The 18325-nt window shown below is 42.1% G+C and overlaps 1 protein-coding gene across 1 annotated transcript in view; it reads right to left on the bottom strand.

The window, feature by feature from the left end:
- The window catches only part of LOC130404927 (neurexin-1a-like), a 188485-nt gene extending 174513 nt beyond the window's left edge, over window positions 1-13972 (bottom strand). Inside the window, exons 1-2 of the mRNA XM_056609876.1 lie at window positions 13847-13972; window positions 11146-12545 (exon numbers count right to left, since the gene is read on the bottom strand). Of these exons, the coding sequence (XP_056465851.1) occupies window positions 11146-11857 (712 nt within the window). The 5' untranslated portion in view covers window positions 11858-12545; window positions 13847-13972. The remainder of the gene's footprint in view (window positions 1-11145; window positions 12546-13846) is intronic.
- Between the last annotated feature and the right edge of the window lie 4353 nt (window positions 13973-18325).

Here is an 18325-nt window from a genome sequence, read left to right as displayed (position 1 = left end):
TAAAAATGAAGGTGAAAAAATGGTAGTTATACAGATAAATGTCTTGGATAATCTCAAGTTAAAGTTATTGCTACTTGCCTTTTAATACAAAGATATAGGTATAAAAAGTTATCAAGACATTACATTTAATAGTATTGTTAGCATGCAGCCCCCATCCCACTAAGTCCTCTCTACATATTTGTGTCTCACATGTGCAACCGCCTGTGCACAAACACACACACACACACACAAACACACACACATCCGTCACACAATTCTTCTTTTACAAATGTATCCAGCTGGTTTCATCATAATCCAGAGAACTAAATCCTTGTAATCCCCCTAGTAAACTGATCCCAATCCCATTGTACTTGAAACACAAAAACCACAATGAACTCATCTTTTACATCAGTCAAAATCTTCCTCTTGTGGGGGGCTCTTGTGTTGTCAAAGAACCAATCACAGTGTGTAGCCAATTCTAAAAAAATAAAATAAAACATTTAGCGTCTGGGATCAAGGATGTGATGTGCACATAATCTTCTTCATTTTGCACCAAATTATCAAATGTGAAAGTTACAAATGGCTTGCAGACGCACGCTGCGGTGGCAGTCCTGCTGAGATACAGCGATCAGGAGCCATGACTACGTCACGACTTTCATAAGTGTGTAAGGACAATACGAATACATGCATATTGTGCATAGATAATAGGATTTGAATTAGTGTTTTCCTATTTCCGCCTTGTGCTTCCTGCGTCATCATTTCCTGTCTGGGTTTTTATTTGATAGTATTTTATAATACTTTTTCTATAAAAAGAAAAAGTGTGTGAACACTATCTCCCAAGCTTTTTCCCCAAATCGTACTTGGTTAATTGTTAAAGGGGCCAATAGCACGCATGTTTATCAAAACTGTGTCCATCTTGATAACCATGAACATGTTGAGAGGAAGAGCGGTTGGCAATGTTATTGTCTCCCGCCTGATTCTGAGCCAGAGGCTGAGTCTGGTTTAAACCAAAACCAGGGAGCTTCACAAAGACAAAAGCAGGAAAACCAGTTCAATGCGAGGCCGTTTTCTCATTGCATGGTAAGGGCTTTTTCAGTGCTTACCGAAAACGTGTTTGTATTTCTTTTGCCGATTGTTGAGTTCATTATATATTTAACAATTCTTTGAGAAATTGGCACCGACAACACCCTGGTTTGCGTGGCGAGAGAGAAGAGAACGGGATGCCTGAGCACACACCCAGCAGCAGTAAACAATACCAGGCAGGCTCCCACCGTTTGTGCAACCAAAAAAATTCAACATTGTACGCTCATAGCTGGGTTTAATTGGCCATTACTGACAGCAGAATGATAATAGCGTGCACTAAAAAACTAAAGCAAAATAGAGTTGTCATCATTGAGAGAGAGAAACAACAACAGAATCAAACCGTGAGAAAGACAGTGTGCACTACCAAGCACAGTTACCACTGGTGTTGGTATGTCACATCGGCACCAGGTCAACCAGTCAATCGTGCAGTAAGAGAGCAAGACCATTTTGAAACAAATGAAGGGTATTTTTTTAAGTTGCTTTGAGAACTATTATTTTATTATCAAAATCCTATAGGAGCATGTTTATTTGCGCATGTGTGTTTTGAATTTGATTGCCTCAATGTCAAAATGCCTTGGATGTATTTACTTGAAGACCAAATCCTTCCCTTATTCCATTACTAAGAGTTGTGCATTTGAAATGCATGTACCCTGACTTTGATTGATTGCACCTCACGCAGGTAGGTCTACCCACCGGACAGAATGCCAGATAGTCCGAGATTGATATGTGTGCCACTCTAATTTAGGGTGAGTGACAGAGAGGGAAAACGCTGCATGATAAGCATGCATTGTAAAGTCTGCCTTGATGACAGATTCAGGACAACATATTGGCCAGTCGGCAAGGAGGAGAATGCTGAGCCAGGGTGAGAGAGAAAATTAGTGATGCAATAAACGTGGCGTTTTTTATTTTTAGAATATAAAGTCATCAAGCGATCTGTTACAGGGGGATAAGCAGAAGCTGAGCTTCCTTGGCCCCAATGTTTCAATTTAAAAAGGTTTTTGAAATATATAACGCTATAATAGTTCCACGGAGGAAAACTTTCGCAGACCATGTTTATGTGCCGAAGAGGATAATCAATCTGTATTTGCGGCGGTAACCAAAAAACAGACATGATCTATAAGTGCTGAAAATAGTCCAACTGCCGCTTTAACAACCGATCCTCCCCAGCCCACTGCCTTGGCGCTTTAAGGGAGAATAATACACAAGCCTTTGCCGCCAAAGATCAGTTCAACCAATGGATCGATTTGTTGTTAAATTACAATTTGGACCAAACGAAGAGTAATGAGTTTAAGTGCGGTGGGCTCATTTTTCAGCAGCGCAGCCTGAACCTAATGCATCTATCTACCTGGGGAGTGTTAGCAGCATTACTGCACGCACCATTTTCCTCATTATCCTGCTCAGGCTACAGGGCGAGGAGAGGAGGGCGGGGGGGGAAGAACTCGGTGACGTGCCCCTCGGATAGAAATCAATAGAACCTGCAGCCGCAGATGCGGTGCACAATTTCGTTCTTTCGCTTTCACTACTAGGCCACCTAAATGTGTTACTGCTGTGCCCCGTCTCTGCCTTCTGGAGCCGTTTGAGTGGCCATCGTGGCTATGGAATATAAAAATCTATGACTGCAGACTGCAGTCCATTAACCACTTACCATCTCTAACCATTTCTCGATTGAATCCAACATTTTTTGGACTCGAGTAGAAGGGTCAAAAAATGCTTTCAGAATCTTTGCCATGATGACAACAGAGTTGTCCGGCTTGCTTGAAGGCCAGCTTCTATCATATATTCTGAAAGAAATTCCTATCCGTTAGCCTGAAATATTTTTTCAATTGCAGAATACTTAACACACCAAAATAACATAACAGACGCTTTTTCTTAAACGTCGACAAAGTAGTCCTAATTATTAGAAAAAACTATTTCCAGCTACTATGTGCTCCTTGCAGGCGACGTGATGTTGACAATGGCCTGCCTTAGCTGTCTTTAAGGAGACCATTATCTGACCCAAGCCCAACAGCAAGAGCCTGGCAGCAGCAGATGTGCTAAAGAGCACACCACTCACTCTTATGTGTATTGTGGGCGGGAGTGATTCCACCAGGATAATCACAATGGCTTAAGGTCTTCAAAACCTTAATCCAAGGATTGACAATAAACAGGGAAAAGTACTAGTGCATCTTTCAGGCATGCAATAGCTGCTCTAAACTCTTGCATCCTTGAAGTCGTTGGAATGCAATGGAATTGAGAAACAGCAATGCGAATAAACCTCGGTCTCAGCTCATTTTCTACAGTAGTAGGAATTAGAGTCGTACATCCAGAACAACCAGGGCTCACACACAGTTTTTTGCTGCTCAGGGAAATTCTATTTATGGCTCATACAGTCTTCTAATGATGAGCAAATCCTGATTTGAGGAGCACTGTTCTTTTGCTTCAGTTACAAAAAAAGTGTACTAACACTTCCCCAAAGCAGAAAGGAAAAAGTAAAGCTCAGCTCTAGGAACAGTAGGAGTAAGGCGAGGCAGGAACATGGCCTTTATATAATAGATAGGATGAGGAAAATGGGAAAAGACAACTTCTATAGGCCGGCATATATTGATTCACAAATAATTTAGCTATCGCCCTCTGTTCAAATATATAGTCAAAACTACAAGGAATGAAGCATGATTTACTACCAGACTTAGATTAAACATTTGTCATTTCCATTCGTCATTTGACGAAAACACTACACTTATGGTGAGATGGAAGAATAAAGCCAAAAAGTATTCTACTGATGCAGAGCCACCAGGTATATCTGTAGCCATCTATATTCGAATAAACAATAAATTGTACAACTTATAGATCATACAGGTGTTTTCCTCCATCCACCACTAAATATCCTGTTTGTGGTTGGATTAGATATTGTACTTCTCGTAACATTACTCTCAGAACAAAATGTGCGCAGTCAAATCTGCCCCACTACTAAAATTAATGAAACTATGAACATGTAAGGCTATCATATGGATGAATAGTTGGTTATTATCTGAGTCTGTAGCTCGGGAATCACCAGGAACAGCATTTTCATAAATCCATTGTCAGTGTTAAGCTAGGCTTCTTACAATGAGAGGTACACTCTTATCTCAAAGATTCTGGGTGCAATGTTTAACTCACATCTGAATGCAGTTCTGACCACTATCATTCTGTGTTTCCATAAAAAAAGCTATTACACAGTATATTGTCTACGTGTGTGTGTTTGTGTGTGTCTGTGTTTGTCAGCTAGTCTCAGAATGTGTGTATCTCCCTTTGGCTCTGGGAGGAATCTCCTTTGAGAGGTCTTCGGTGTCAAAGAATTTCACAAGCACCCTGAGACAGTCGGCAGCGGATGTATTTAAACAAGGCAGAAAATCCTGTGGGAAGACCCCCCTAATCTTTTGATCCTTATATCTGTCTTTGGACTGGGAGACAGCACTATACCATTAATCGGCTGTTCTCTGCGTAGAGCTGGAGGCTCCGAGACAGAATGACACCTTCAGAGAACAGCTCGGGTCACATGACACAACGATAGACACGCCAAAGAGAAAGTAACCAATCACATTAATGCATGCATTATCCCTAACCAATCACATTAATGCATGCATGAATTAAGCCTATGAATGAAATACTAATTATGGTAGTGTGCTGTAATGAAGCAAATGTCAACGAAAATCCATGCAATGATATAATTCAAAAGAAAAACGCATGGAAATAAGCAATAACGTGAATCCGAGGGGGAAATGTCAGTAATGAAGAAATAAATCGGACGATTGAAAAATAAACGCATATTAATAAATAAACCTAGACACAAACCCAGTCAATCTCCAACGACTGGAGATATATAGGGTCACCAATTAGCCTGCCCAGCATATCTGCGGGGAGTCAGAACACAGAGCAGAACCAGTGCAAACAAAGGCAGGGAACTCAGCCTCCCCACAGGGGGAACACGATACGGGAGTGGACCCAGCACTGTGGAGCTGTACAGCGGCAGAACCACACAACTATTGATATTCAACAACACAAACTTCCTTTTTTTATTAAATGGAAATATCGGTTTTCCTGATGAAACCAACCTAGACTTAGAAACGTAACAAGGAGGTAATAATGGCGTGGCAGCATATTGAAGCAGAGAAATTAAAGAAAAGATCTAGTATGTGTACGATTACATAGAGCACTATTGCTCAAGCCCTAGCAGTCAGACAGCATCAAGGGCAAACTGGATCAGAGCAAGGAGGGCATGTTCATTAGGTCTTTACCCAGCAGTGCAACATTAGAATGCATGTATCCATAGCCAAAGGTTGACACTGGTAAACACAGTTCGATTGATTTATTTTTAGAATCGTCGGGTTATGTGATAGTGAGGCTATTTGTGTGCCCCAATTTCCATGTCTTGCTTCATATACGGAACCAAAGACTAAAGGTGTTGACAGAGCAAAAGCATTGAGCAATAAAACTGTCAAGACTACATCACAATCATACAGTCAGGCTGTGCTTACCCAATGCTACTACTACAATTTCCATTTAACAAAAGCAACTGAAATAACACAACAAAGGGCTACTACTTTGAGCAGAGTATAATATACCAGTAAAAGAGAAGTAAAAGTAAGTTGTATATAGTGTGCAAAAGCACATCAACATCAACCGCCACTTACAGAAAAGTGTGATATTCTAGCCAATACCTTTCAATTACAACTATCCATGATTTAATTGTAATAAATGTAGAATTGATCGTATTCTTGAAAATAATATCGTTTTCTCGTGTTCAATGGGAGTGGCGTGAGTGGATATAATGCACATAAAATGTAATAAGTAAAGAGCTTTGAAAGAGCAGATGTTTTTGCAAGTATCAACGCTTAGAAGTAGGACCCTCTGGACTCAATAGCAGCATCGATAAGCTTGGACCTTATTGATTTATCAGAATTTGAGAATATGGAACCTCCATCCCTATTTCACTATCTTCCTTTTTCCCGGCAAAACTGTCCCGGTTAGAATATGATAAAAACCTGCCCACAGGCCCAGATTCTACCACATGGAGTCGGGGAAGCTCAAGGCAGACGATAACTGTTCATATATATGCATTTAAATCAATTTGTGGCATGTGAAATCCTGCACATAGTACCTTAAATATTGTACCTCTTGAAGATGAACAATAAAATACATTTTCAAGTGGTTATCAGCTGACAAAGTAAAAGGTGGATTACCTTTCGTCTAGCCACGTTCAAGTCTTGGTGAACGTTTCTCCACACATGTACATTGACCTCAATACAGTAGTGTGGCAGCTAAGCGTGAAGGAATATAGCCTAGCACGTATGCACTGTAACTAAAAGAATGGAGAATGGAAATAGGGCATGGTAACAACGGTATCGTCCCATAAGTGTAAGCTACACACAAATGAATCATATATTGTGAATAGAAAAACACTATAATGTTGCTCCAGTTTTGCCTCCACATAAATATTGCCTCTGCATAAATATTTAATTTCAAAATGATAAATGGAGGAGTTGTGCAGTGCATTTACGTTTTTTTACTAATGAAAAAAGAACTTATCCTGCTGAACAGAACAGTGCATTTAAATAATTGTTTTAACCAGACAGTGCGATCCGCAAGTGTGTGTGTGTGTGTGTGTGTGTGTGTGTGTGTGTGTGTGTGTGTGTGTGTGTGTGTGTGTGTGTGTGTGTGTGTGTGTGTGTGTGTGTGTGTGTGTGTTAGCATGCTCTGTGTGTGTGACTGTGCCGATGTCTGGTTGCGTGTGTGTCTACAATGTACCAGCTTGTGTTTGTTTGGTGTAAGGTGGCAAATCCTGTAATCCTTTCATTTGATCAAATGCGTAATACAGCAGATTTGAAATTATTTAATGGAAAGGTAAATGCCAAAGTAGTGGGGAAATTGCGTCATTGATCTACATTTTGCATTTGCTAATTACAGGAGTAGTATTAGTATTTGTAAGGTCAGAAATGTCTCTGATTTTCAATACTAATCCAATATGGAAAACTTCCAAATCCATAGGCTTTTATACGTAATAGCATACCCTCCCCACACCCTATGCCCCAATTTTAGTCTTATAATATGGGTCACTATTTTAAAGAACGTGCCTGATCAAAAAATTCAAATGGATAGCATGTCCAAACAGACATTAGTTTGTCCTCCACTCAGCCAATAGCAGGGTGTTAACAAATCGAGAGACAACGTCATCTAGTGTCGGTGTTCGCCTCCTTAACACAGCAAGACATGGCCAGCTACTTATATAATCTGATTACAGAATCAATCAATACCGCAGCATCGCCGTCAGAATCTGACATTGTTGTTGGAGGTGCTGACGTTCACGGTGCACTGGGCTGTTTTAAACAACCACACCATCTTGCTAGCGTCATATATTATCTATAGGGTAGGGAATAGAGGCTGTGTTGTACACCCTGGGTATGTCTGTGAATGCCTCAAGCTGTTGCTATATTTTGCCACAAAAGAAGGAAGGATGGAAGAGTATACGAATGTTATCATTATTCTGTTTGCCGCATGCTTAAACAGCAAGAGGATGTTACGCATCAAGGCATTTGCAGCGCTTTGGTGCGCCTATGTATGAGGGACTGTTTAAAAAGCAATATCGTCTATTGGCAGACATCTGTGCGTATTGTACAGCCTTTGACTTGGTTACGTCGGGGACGATTGTGTGAGGTGTGTGTGGGAGGGCCAGGTAGGGCTTGAGTGGAACCCCCTCGCATTCTTTTTAATTAGCTTCACGATTCATGGTTCTATTAACCCTATTAGCCAACCCTACTGGGATGTCCTCTCCACATTGTGTATGTCAGAGAGAGGAAAAAAGATAATTAGAATGAAGAAATGCAGGAACAAAAAAGTTCCCTAGCAGTGTTACCTATGGAGAATTTGTCATTACAGGGAGGAAGACTAACCGTTGTAGATAAGAAGAACATTGCGCCTGTTTAATGTCAACTCTATTCATACCTTGAAGAGTAATAGTGTTGCATTAAGTTAAGGGATACAGAACCTATCAATCCGGAAGCCTTTATCTGTGATCAAACCTAAACACCACAAAAGCACAAGCAGCATTAAAAGGTGTTTTCCTCACCTTTTAATGAAAACCATGCATTTTATAAAGACTTGTGTTTAAGTCGTAGGAGGACACCATTGGCAAATTATGTAGCGTTAATCTTACATCCAGGCTTTTTGGAAAAACAATACCCAGGGTTACCTTTATAAAGATAAGTCGACCACTGAAATCTATTTCCCACCCATTAGTTCAGCTGTTGATTTCTGTTAGGTTTTTCATTAGCAGCTCAACCAAGAAAGCGCAAAAGACCAAAAAAAAGAACACAGAAAACATTACAAAATGCTACCTGACATTAGAAAGGATTAAGCTTACAGGTGAAAAACGATAACTTTGTACCCAACAGCTGATGAGCAATCCCGTTCCTGTGGGCTAACACAGACATTGAGGCAATAACAGCTCAGTAAAATGGGGCCTATTCTGAAGAAATGAAAAAAAGGAGGAAACCACACTAATTTCCTCGTGCCTTTGTGCATCAATAACCGCAACGCAATGGCCGGATGCAATATTATCGCTGGTTACATCGGCACGCAATTCAACTGGGATTTGTAACGCAGCAAGACACAATAAGGCAGATCATTAAATTAGCGCCTCTGGAATCCTCTATTAATGTAATGATGCCTTATTGTGCGAAGCATCTGACTGTCGTTTTCAATGCTTTACACGCGTCTAGGATTGGAGAGGGGGGGGGGTGGGGGGGGCATGACAACCTATTGAATCCTGATGGGGTTTATACATTCAGCATTCTGGTCGAGATGAACATATTAATTGCATTCTCTTGAAAGGATTTTTTTAATATGTTGAGCTAGAATTTGACACTGTGTGTTAAGTGTTAGTTTGTGTTCGCATCTCATTTCATAGGATTTGTCTGATGAATGTGCCAGCTCATCTGTGAATTGGGAGTTCAATTTATTTTTTGTGACTGATAATGGATTGATAATGGCTTGTGCAAATCAAGCTTATTTAGGGATAAGTGTCTCTTTTAATGGCCATATGATCTTGATTATATGGTGATTGGATGCTAGCAGCGAATATATGCCTAATGTTATCGCTGAACCCAGTTCCGAAATATGATTGGATAAGGTCACCCACTGCAGGCATTACACATGTCAGGTCAATGTATCCTTATCCCTGTGATGTTTTAACGAGCAGTGTCAGATACAATTCTTTCAGTGTCAGATGACTATGATAACTAGTAATGTCAGATAACGGTTTGCACCTGTACATTTCTGGATAGTACACTGGCAGGGAATCATAAAAACGACAGGGATGAGTGAAAACAAGCTGCTACTTGTGTTTGAATGATGGGAACAAGGTATAAGATAAACAAAGCTGTGTTGACACAAACACATGTTGACATAACATGAGCATGGCTTTGTATGGGAGCCTGAGTGCAACAAACAGAACCGTCACATCTGAGAGAAGAATCTCAGAAACTGAAGTAGATCTGACGTTTTTTTGTTTGGTTTAAGTCAAAAGAGTCATATGTCAAAACAAAGCAAAGTGTGTCCAATTATCATCCTTCAAATTAAACATTTCAGATGCATTCCTCTCCAAACACATAGTGTTTCAAATGCAACTCGTAATCAATGCCTGTGCGAACATTCACAGATCAAACAGACACAAGGGTTTCAAGATAATCTCTTGTGTATTAATTGTCGATCACTGCTTTCATCGTTAGACAGACCTGCCAGGTGTCAAATCCCCATGGTGTGAGATAGTATGTTGAAAAGCTAGTTCAGTTGCAAAAGCAAGGTATTTTATGAAAGAAAGAGTATGTTCTGCAAGTGCAACTCATGTTTCATTAACTCTGCATAGCAGTATAGTCATTTGCAATACAAAGAATAACAACACATTGAAAACAGAAGTAAACCACCTCCATAAAATATAAATAAGGTATTTTGAGGCTGTCCCTGATCCATTAGCTTACAGCCCTACCACCCACTGGCCCACTACAAAAAATAATGAAACTATGAACATGTAATGATATTATATGAATGAATGGTTGGTTATTATCTGAGTGTGTTGTTGAGGAAGCACCAGGAACAGCATTGTCATGGATCCACAGTTGGTATTAGACTAGGCTATTTACAATGAGAGGTTTCTGCTAAGTGTGATAGATTAAGGGTTCTACTATATGTTTAATAAGTCTTCTATTTGTTTAAATGGTAGGCTCACACAAAACTGTAATCAAAAAACTATAATTTCTAAGTGGAAAATAACGTATTAGCATTACCAGGCAAGATCCAAATCATTGCATTTATAGTCAACCGTCTTGAGTTAAGTGGATTAACAGAGAGACACTACGCATATAGCTGTGCCTCATTCAGTGGTAGTGGGAGTGTTGAATCACATGAATAGGAATCAATCTTCTCCACTCTGGGCTGATATTAATACATCTCTATAGGGCTAAATATTGAGTTATCATTTTCTAATATAATCAAATAGAAGTTTACATGGAATATTCTGTTGGAAGATGTGTAGGCCCACTTTCTGAAGGGGACTGTAAACATGACCATATTACATTTAAAATGCTAATAATGTGGTCTTCCTTATTATGCTTGATCATAGGACAGGCTTTAGCTTTGGAGTTAGCCAACACCTGTATTGCTAATGAGGTCCTGCAGGAACGTCACTCAATAATGTGTTTTTGAATATCCACTTGTTTTGGGTTATTGTTGCGATAAAAGGAGGATGCTTTGAACAAGCATGCAGTAGCTAGTCTACTATTATTAGCATGGGGTTTAGCAGGTGTCAGTGTTTCAGTAGATAAGTGGTGTGTCTGTGTGTGTGTGTGTGTGTGTGTGTGTGTGTGTGTGTGTGTGTGTGTGTGTGTGTGTGTGTGTGTGTGTGTGTGTGTGTGTGTGTGTGTGTGTACGTGTACGTGTACGTGTGCGTGTGTGTGTGTGAGAGCGAGTGTGCGTGCGTGCGTGCGTGCGCGTGTTTATATATATGGGGGGAGAGGCGGGGGGAGCGATGCTCAAAGCTTGTATCTTCTAAACCGGATCCTTCACGTCTCTTACCTTCACTGCAGTCCTTGCCTTGGAACCCAGTCTGGGAGCAGTCACATGACGGCTCGTTGTCAATTAAACTGCAGACTCCGCCGTTTAGGCACATGTTTGCCGCACCGCAGAGGTCGGCCAGGACACCTTCGCTGTTGACCATCACCGACTCCGTTTTGTTGACCTTTATGTCAGTTATCCATCCAGCAAAGGGCGCCTGGTCCTTCACCACGGACGAGGTGAGACGCAACGCCACGGAACGTAACTCCGGTGGTATTCCACCCACGAACAAGTGGCTGAACACGGTCATATCCCGCCGTTTGGACTTCACCTCGACCCATTTGACCTCATTGTCCACCACCAGCGTCGTGTTTTTGAAGTTCCTCCGGATGGTCACCTCGTGCCACTCGCTGTCGTTGACCGCCGTGTCCGTGAGCACGGTGGCGGGCTCGGCGCAGAAGATGGAGAAGCGGAGGCTGAGTTTGCCGTTCTGTATGAGGAGTTCTAGAAAGTCACAGAAGCCCTCGTCGTCAAAGTACACGAGGAGGCCGTGGGAACTCTTGGTTTTCATGGTGAAACTCATCTCGCTCTCGCAGCACGCGTTCCACACCGGAAACCGAGCCCACTGGCCTTCTGCACCTGTGAACTCTAGACACGTCCCGATCTCTGCCAGGCAACACACCAGCAGGCAGCACCACACGACATGGGCCCCATGTCGCATGACCAGAACCATGGTGCAACCGGAACCACGGTGTCAGCTAGATATCTACTATAGTTGGATGCTGTTTTTATTTTTTTATATTTTATTTTTAATTTTTTAAGGTTTTCTTCAACCACAGAAAAATTGAAAGTGTGACTTCGAAGGTATAGGGTTTGCTAATAGGCATGCGATAGACTGCCCACGTTGAAATTGTGGACTGAACCGATGCATTATAGAAGGAAACGACTAGCTAAAGGAAACGGGAGGGCCTATATTTCCATATCAGACCAAGCCAAGACTAATCTCCCGGAGCAAATATCATTACTTCACACTATGTAGGCCAAACGGCTCTCTTACACCCAGGATCGAACTATTTAAAGGTCCAGTCTGCCATAGCTATCAAGAGCAGAAGGATTCAGACATCCATCGGGCCGAACGCTCTAATATAGCCCTGTGTAATTATGGAGGAGATCCTTCAGTGACCGGTAGTCTGCGTGTCGCGGTTTCTGCGTTGAAATGACAGCTCTACTCTTCAGGTTCATTCCGATATTCTTCGGTCGGTCACCGGGAGCATTGCTTTTGGCTGCTTTTCAGTGAGTGTATTCCGAAGCAAAAAGGGGAAAATAAGCCATATGGGTGGAGGTGGAGCAACACCACCGTGTGATAAACTCAGCAGAACAAGCGCCGTCCCCGTCAGAACTGACCGCGATCCCAAGGGGGGCTGTGAGGAAGAAAGACAACAAAAAAGATCTTATCAGCTTCAAATTGAGTCCATGATTAACAACTAGGGGCACACAAACGTGTTTATATATATATCACGTATAAAGCACTGCATATGAGAGGGTGACTCATTGCATCACCGTAATTGAGTCCACTCCAGGCACAGGCGAGATGCGTGTCGCTCGTGCACATCGTGACCGGACTGATATGTATAAGTGAATGACGACTGATGACGTTTTATATTAAAGTCGATTGAACGCCTCGACTTTTTATGTTGACCTCGAAAAATGAAAACCTGCGCGGAAATTCACGGGAGAGTTTCACTCCTAATGGCAATCGTCCAGTAGATGATCCAAAACAGTGTTCGAGGGGAGATATGCTCATGTTGACAAACGACGCTTCACATTGCTTTAAGTTACAGGAGCTGTTGTTCGGTGAATGATCTTTTTCTTAGTAGCCTACATATATATCTTAAAAGGTGCGTCATTTTGCCCAAAATGTCCGTGAAGAGCGGCTTTGTCTCGCGGACCGAAATATCCTAGGACCCTCGCCCTTCCCAACACTTTAAACTTAATCTAACCAGGCCAGGATATTCTATAATTAAATCAACGCGATGTCTCCGACACACTTAACATGTCCATCAATGTCATGCTCTGTAAACAGCGTGTTTTGTGTTTTAAGAGGAGGAGAATTTTTTTTAAGAAAACTGCATCCAATATGGGCAGAAAAACCAGCGACACTTTATGATTACCTGCATAAATAATAGGTACGATATAAGACATCAGATAAAGTCTCCATTATGTGAGAAAAGGGCACAGTCCTTCGGCCATCACCAAATGTTAATCAATATCTTATCATCACAGGCAATGTTTCTTTTTGTTTGGATGTGATTTTCTTTTTCCAAAACGGGACAGCAACTAAATTTCACTCCACAGAATGTTATCATTACATTTAAATGATACTGATACTCTGGCACGATTGAAGTGATGGTATACCAATAAAGCAAAATATGCAATGCAAAATTATTTGACATTAGTTTCACTGTTAGATACCTTTACCTTCACGGGAGACTGTCGCCTAGGCTAAATAATTGTGGAAATATACTAACCAACGCAGGTTCGGTTTCTTTACACGTTAGTATTTATTTCCCGGGCTGCTTCACACACTTTGTCTGAAATCCTCTTATAAACCCTTCATCGCTGGGCTCTTTTCAAACCAAGCGGAGCTTCAGCACACAAAAAAGATAGGTACACTCTTCCCTCAAAGTCTCCCAAACCTCCAAAATACCAAAAGTGAAATTACCTTGAGAAGTCCCCCTGCGATCCGGAATATCCTAACAAACTTAAATTGAGGCAGTCGAATAGCGGGGCAAAATCCGGGCTCATTGGGGAGAAGGTGCATCTGTTTCCCTGTTGAGCTTATCCAGCGACTGTCAGAAGCCAGAGACCCAACGTCACGTGTCCGCCTCTGATGCCTGCTGGGGAGGGGCGGGGCCGAATGCAGTATCTCCAACAGAATGTGTCTGCTTGATCATAATTCACGACATGCACCGTGTGACACAGCGTAGGAGATTTGGGATTAACATGCCTCTTTTCGTAATGACAAATCGCGATTTTATTTGCAAAGAGGGGGAGACATTGTGAACGGTGCACGCAGGTGAGCTGTCATGCAAAAAGGAGATTGGTGAGAAGGACTCCGTGTGTTACCGGGAATGGTCGGCGTTGATTTGAAGAATCGGACAAAGATCGCAACGATGTGTTTTAATTTTAATACTTTCCGTCCCTCACGCGCCTCTCATTCCGCAACACCAACGAATTGCGCGACGTGCACGTGCAACAACTTTGGCGCCTATCACACCAATTAGAGCAATATGCAAGAAAAGCCTACGTCCAATGTCCAACACTGTAGCCATGTGTTTCATTCAAAGTCGAACATCGATCACTAGGCGAGTTATCGATTTAGGTATCTATTTTTTTCTACTATTTATCTGCCCATAGTAACAAGAAAAATAATTGCCACCTATCACCCGTCCCCTGTTGGCAGCATCCACACACCAATCCAATTTAGAATAGCCTACTGCTAGAAATTCCATTCCTGTGGTTAATTGCCTCAACGGCACATGGAAGAGACTTTGGCATGGCATGTATCACAGGCTCCTATAAGTGAACCAGAGCTGTGAAGAAATATGGCCGCCACCCAACATGGGTTGTGATGAAGCGACGTGGCTTTCAAACGAGAACCGCCTGGCAAGCAGTTAACTTACTCTCATTAAATGAGATATGTCACAAATTCACGGTACTAACTCATAAAATGAACACGAAATGTCATCACAGATTAAGGAAACATGCTGTGACGGAATACTGGCTTCTCCGTCAAAAATTTTACAAACCGTGTGTTCTTTTTTTACATTTCCGTTCCGGGTCGGAACTTGTTTTAGCTGTTATGTTATGATTCACTGTTCTCAAAGTACCCATGGTTGCTATGAAACAAATCGCAAACAAACCCAGCGTGCTGCAGCCAAGTAAGCAGGCAAATTAACTGGATCAGATGAGATTGTACTAGATTCCAACTGACCTAAAAAGCTGCATCATCTTATGAAATATCTCCATGACCAGAGACATGTTGGAAGAAAGGTCAATCTTTGAGTCACATTCGAAAGATTGAGACCGCATAGATCACAGATGAGGATGCCACATGAGCTGGTTTATTTATTTTTTTTACAATAAATAATTGCAAATGTATAAATAGCTTATCAACTTTCAGTGTAGGAAAATGTAACAACTCTGCTTGTCTCATAAAATATCGTCATAAAAGATCGTAATTTCCGTTCAGTGTCCCCAACCTGGCAACCAGCGTAAGCTTCATGCCTGGGGAGGGGGGGGGGGGGGGGGGGGGGGGGGGGGGGGACATCTCTCTAATATTGTGAATGTGGACCGCACTGCATATTGTACCTTTTAAAGGATAAAAGAAAAAACTGCAATCTGTTTACTTAACCAAATTCTACTTCATAAATGCTACAAGTGTAAAAACACTGTTGTTTAGTTGGTATGTTTTTACCTTTAGGATGTGTTCTAGTATAGCTATAAACTAACTCAATGGGTAATCCATCAGGGATCATTGGTCTGACTAAACGTCGCCAGGGATGGCCTCCACAGGCATATCTAATCAGTATTAGGGGAGATACTGCCAACCATCTTTGACGTGACCCGAGATGGTGCAATGATGACACAACTGGTGTCGCGTATGTAATTCTGTTCCGGTAATTTATTCAGTAAATGTGTTAATTGATGTCTGTTGCCTAACAAGCACGCGTTGGTCTTTGTAGCTGCATTGCCTGCACATTGCCCTGCTTGTTTACTGATTCCTGAGACTGTCAAGACAAACCCAGTGTACGGTAACGACACGCACGACAGATGGATGGGGCTTGCAGAGGTTCATCCGTATGACAGATATCCGAAATCCATTATAGTCAACGGTGTATCATTATGTAAAGAGTGTCATAAAAATGTGGATTGATTGTAAGTGGATTTCCAGGGAGTTTTTTTTTTTATAGAGCCACACTATGTTTTCACACCAATAAGCATTTTGTCTGTGAACACCAAGAGTTTTTTTCTTTTATGTATTCTTGCAACGACAGTGTAAAGGAAGTACTTACAAATTACATTATCGAACAGAAGTCGAATGCATTATGTATAGAAGAGATCTACTCAACTGGAAAGACTTGTATTATACTTGTTCAGCCCTTTACAGTCTACTGCATGTGTGTGTGTGTGTGTGTGTGTGTGTGTGTGTGTGTGTGTGTGTGTGTGTGTGTGTGTGTGTGTGTGTGTGTGTGTGTGTGTGTGTGTGTGTGTGTGTGTGTGTGTGTGTGTTTTTAACGGTGAAGCAGAGACCCAGCCTATCGCAGCAATTGTTGAGCGGGGACAGAGTGAAGAGGGGGATTCGACTGCATTGGTGCTTCTGAATGGTTTTCTTCATAATGTCATGATCTCCTCAGAACAGCGCCTTCACCCAGCGGCTGAGACCACTCCCTGTCCCTGCTGAGAGTTGCTGTATCCCCCACATTAAAGCTGATTGAATTTTGGAAATCTCTCATTACGGTTATTAGATTAGAGGGGTGGAGGGGGGTGGCGGAGCAGTGCTGGCCACATATCCAGCATGAAAGACTCCTCTGATTGTATTGACTTGTACATAATGATCCTATTGAAGACGCGTAAGGCAAGCATTAGCATAAACATAGCCCACCTGTTCGAAATCGCAGAAGTCCGTGCATATAAGTAGGCAGCCTGGAGCAAATTGCCTTGGCCAACATTGACGACATTTACGATCCAGGCATTATCCACGCATATTGATTTTCCTACCTTTAAATGTCCCCCATTCCATTCCATATTATTCCCAAAACATGGAATACAACACATGGTTGTGATGGGATTAAACTTTTGCTCGAAAGCCTTCCCCCGTTCACAATTGGTTTACGCAGTAATCTGTTGTCTGTAAACCTTCAAAGCAGCAATGCTCCTCAATGTTCTCCTTTAACGATCGATATCCGGTCCAGAGAACGAGCCATAGGTCTTTGGTCAATTTCCAGTTTGGAGTGGTAGTTGCCATTTTCTAAACCTGCTCATCTTTCCTTCCCTTCAACCTCTTTTTTGTCCACAAACAATACAGACAGACAGCCTTTTACACCTATCTTACACATCTAAGGCCTACGAAGTGAATGATGCTTCACCAAAGTAAGAAGTGCTACATTACGATCATGTGCGCGTAGGAATCACCACTTCGGCCCTGTTGATGACATTCCCGGCGTTCCTCTGACACAGCCTATCAACGCTCTGTTTCTAGCCGGGCTCAATGCGGGTGAGAGGTCCCGCGGTGTAATGGCGGTCGAGTGGCCATGCACCGCTGAGTGTGTGCAGAGCACGGCTTTACAAACACCGCCGTGTGTGTATCCATCAATCTCTCGCTCCATCAACGGAATTTCCTGGAGGACTTGGTCCCCCCCCTTGACCCTCCTTTTACCTTCAACCGTCGGGGTGAGCTAGACAACATTACATTGCTAGTAGCCCCTGCCCCCTCATCCGACATCGAGAGAGTGAGCCGGTCTCAACGCGAGGGAGGAGGAAGTCCTCGTGAAAAGACTATTGGCTGGAACGTCACAGGAGATGCTGTGTGTGGGTCTGACTGCACCCACATTCAAATACATGAAAGATTGATTCCCCTCTTTCCCTGCTCCCTTTTCCCCACGCATCCATATTATCTGCATTGTGTGTGTGTGTGTGTGTGTGTGTGTTGGATGATATTTTGCATTCTCCTTACTGGTTCAAAACGATACAACCATTGTGCGTGTGCTTGTGTATTAATGAGTGTGCGTGTGTGTCCGTATGTGCATGCATGTGTGTGTTTCCTAGTAAGTAACTAAGTGTAATTGCCCTTTTTTCCCCATCATTTATTAATCAATCCAGAATTCTCTGGCTCAAAGAGGAACCTTGACCTTGGGCACAGGAAATGGACAGCCTGGTCCTACTCTGTAAACCTTTCAGGGTCCTTTCTGCTTTTTATATCCTGTTCCATAACCATAACGTAATCGATCCTTCAGGTTGAGTACTCTACGGATCCTGCTACCTATATGCTTTTCCATTTTCGATCTTGGATTACAGTTGGGAAAAAATATAATTAATAAAAGTGTCCTGGTCGATAATTTCAGTACTCCTTGTGTCATGTGAACCTTTATTACCGGGCCTTCTGAGAATACCACAGAGATCAGCATTGTGAAGTTTCAAT

Source organism: Gadus chalcogrammus, chromosome 15 (genome assembly GCF_026213295.1).
Source record: "Gadus chalcogrammus isolate NIFS_2021 chromosome 15, NIFS_Gcha_1.0, whole genome shotgun sequence".
In the NCBI taxonomy this organism is placed as follows: Eukaryota; Metazoa; Chordata; class Actinopteri; order Gadiformes; family Gadidae; genus Gadus; species Gadus chalcogrammus.
This window is presented reverse-complemented; position numbering and strand designations above follow the sequence as displayed.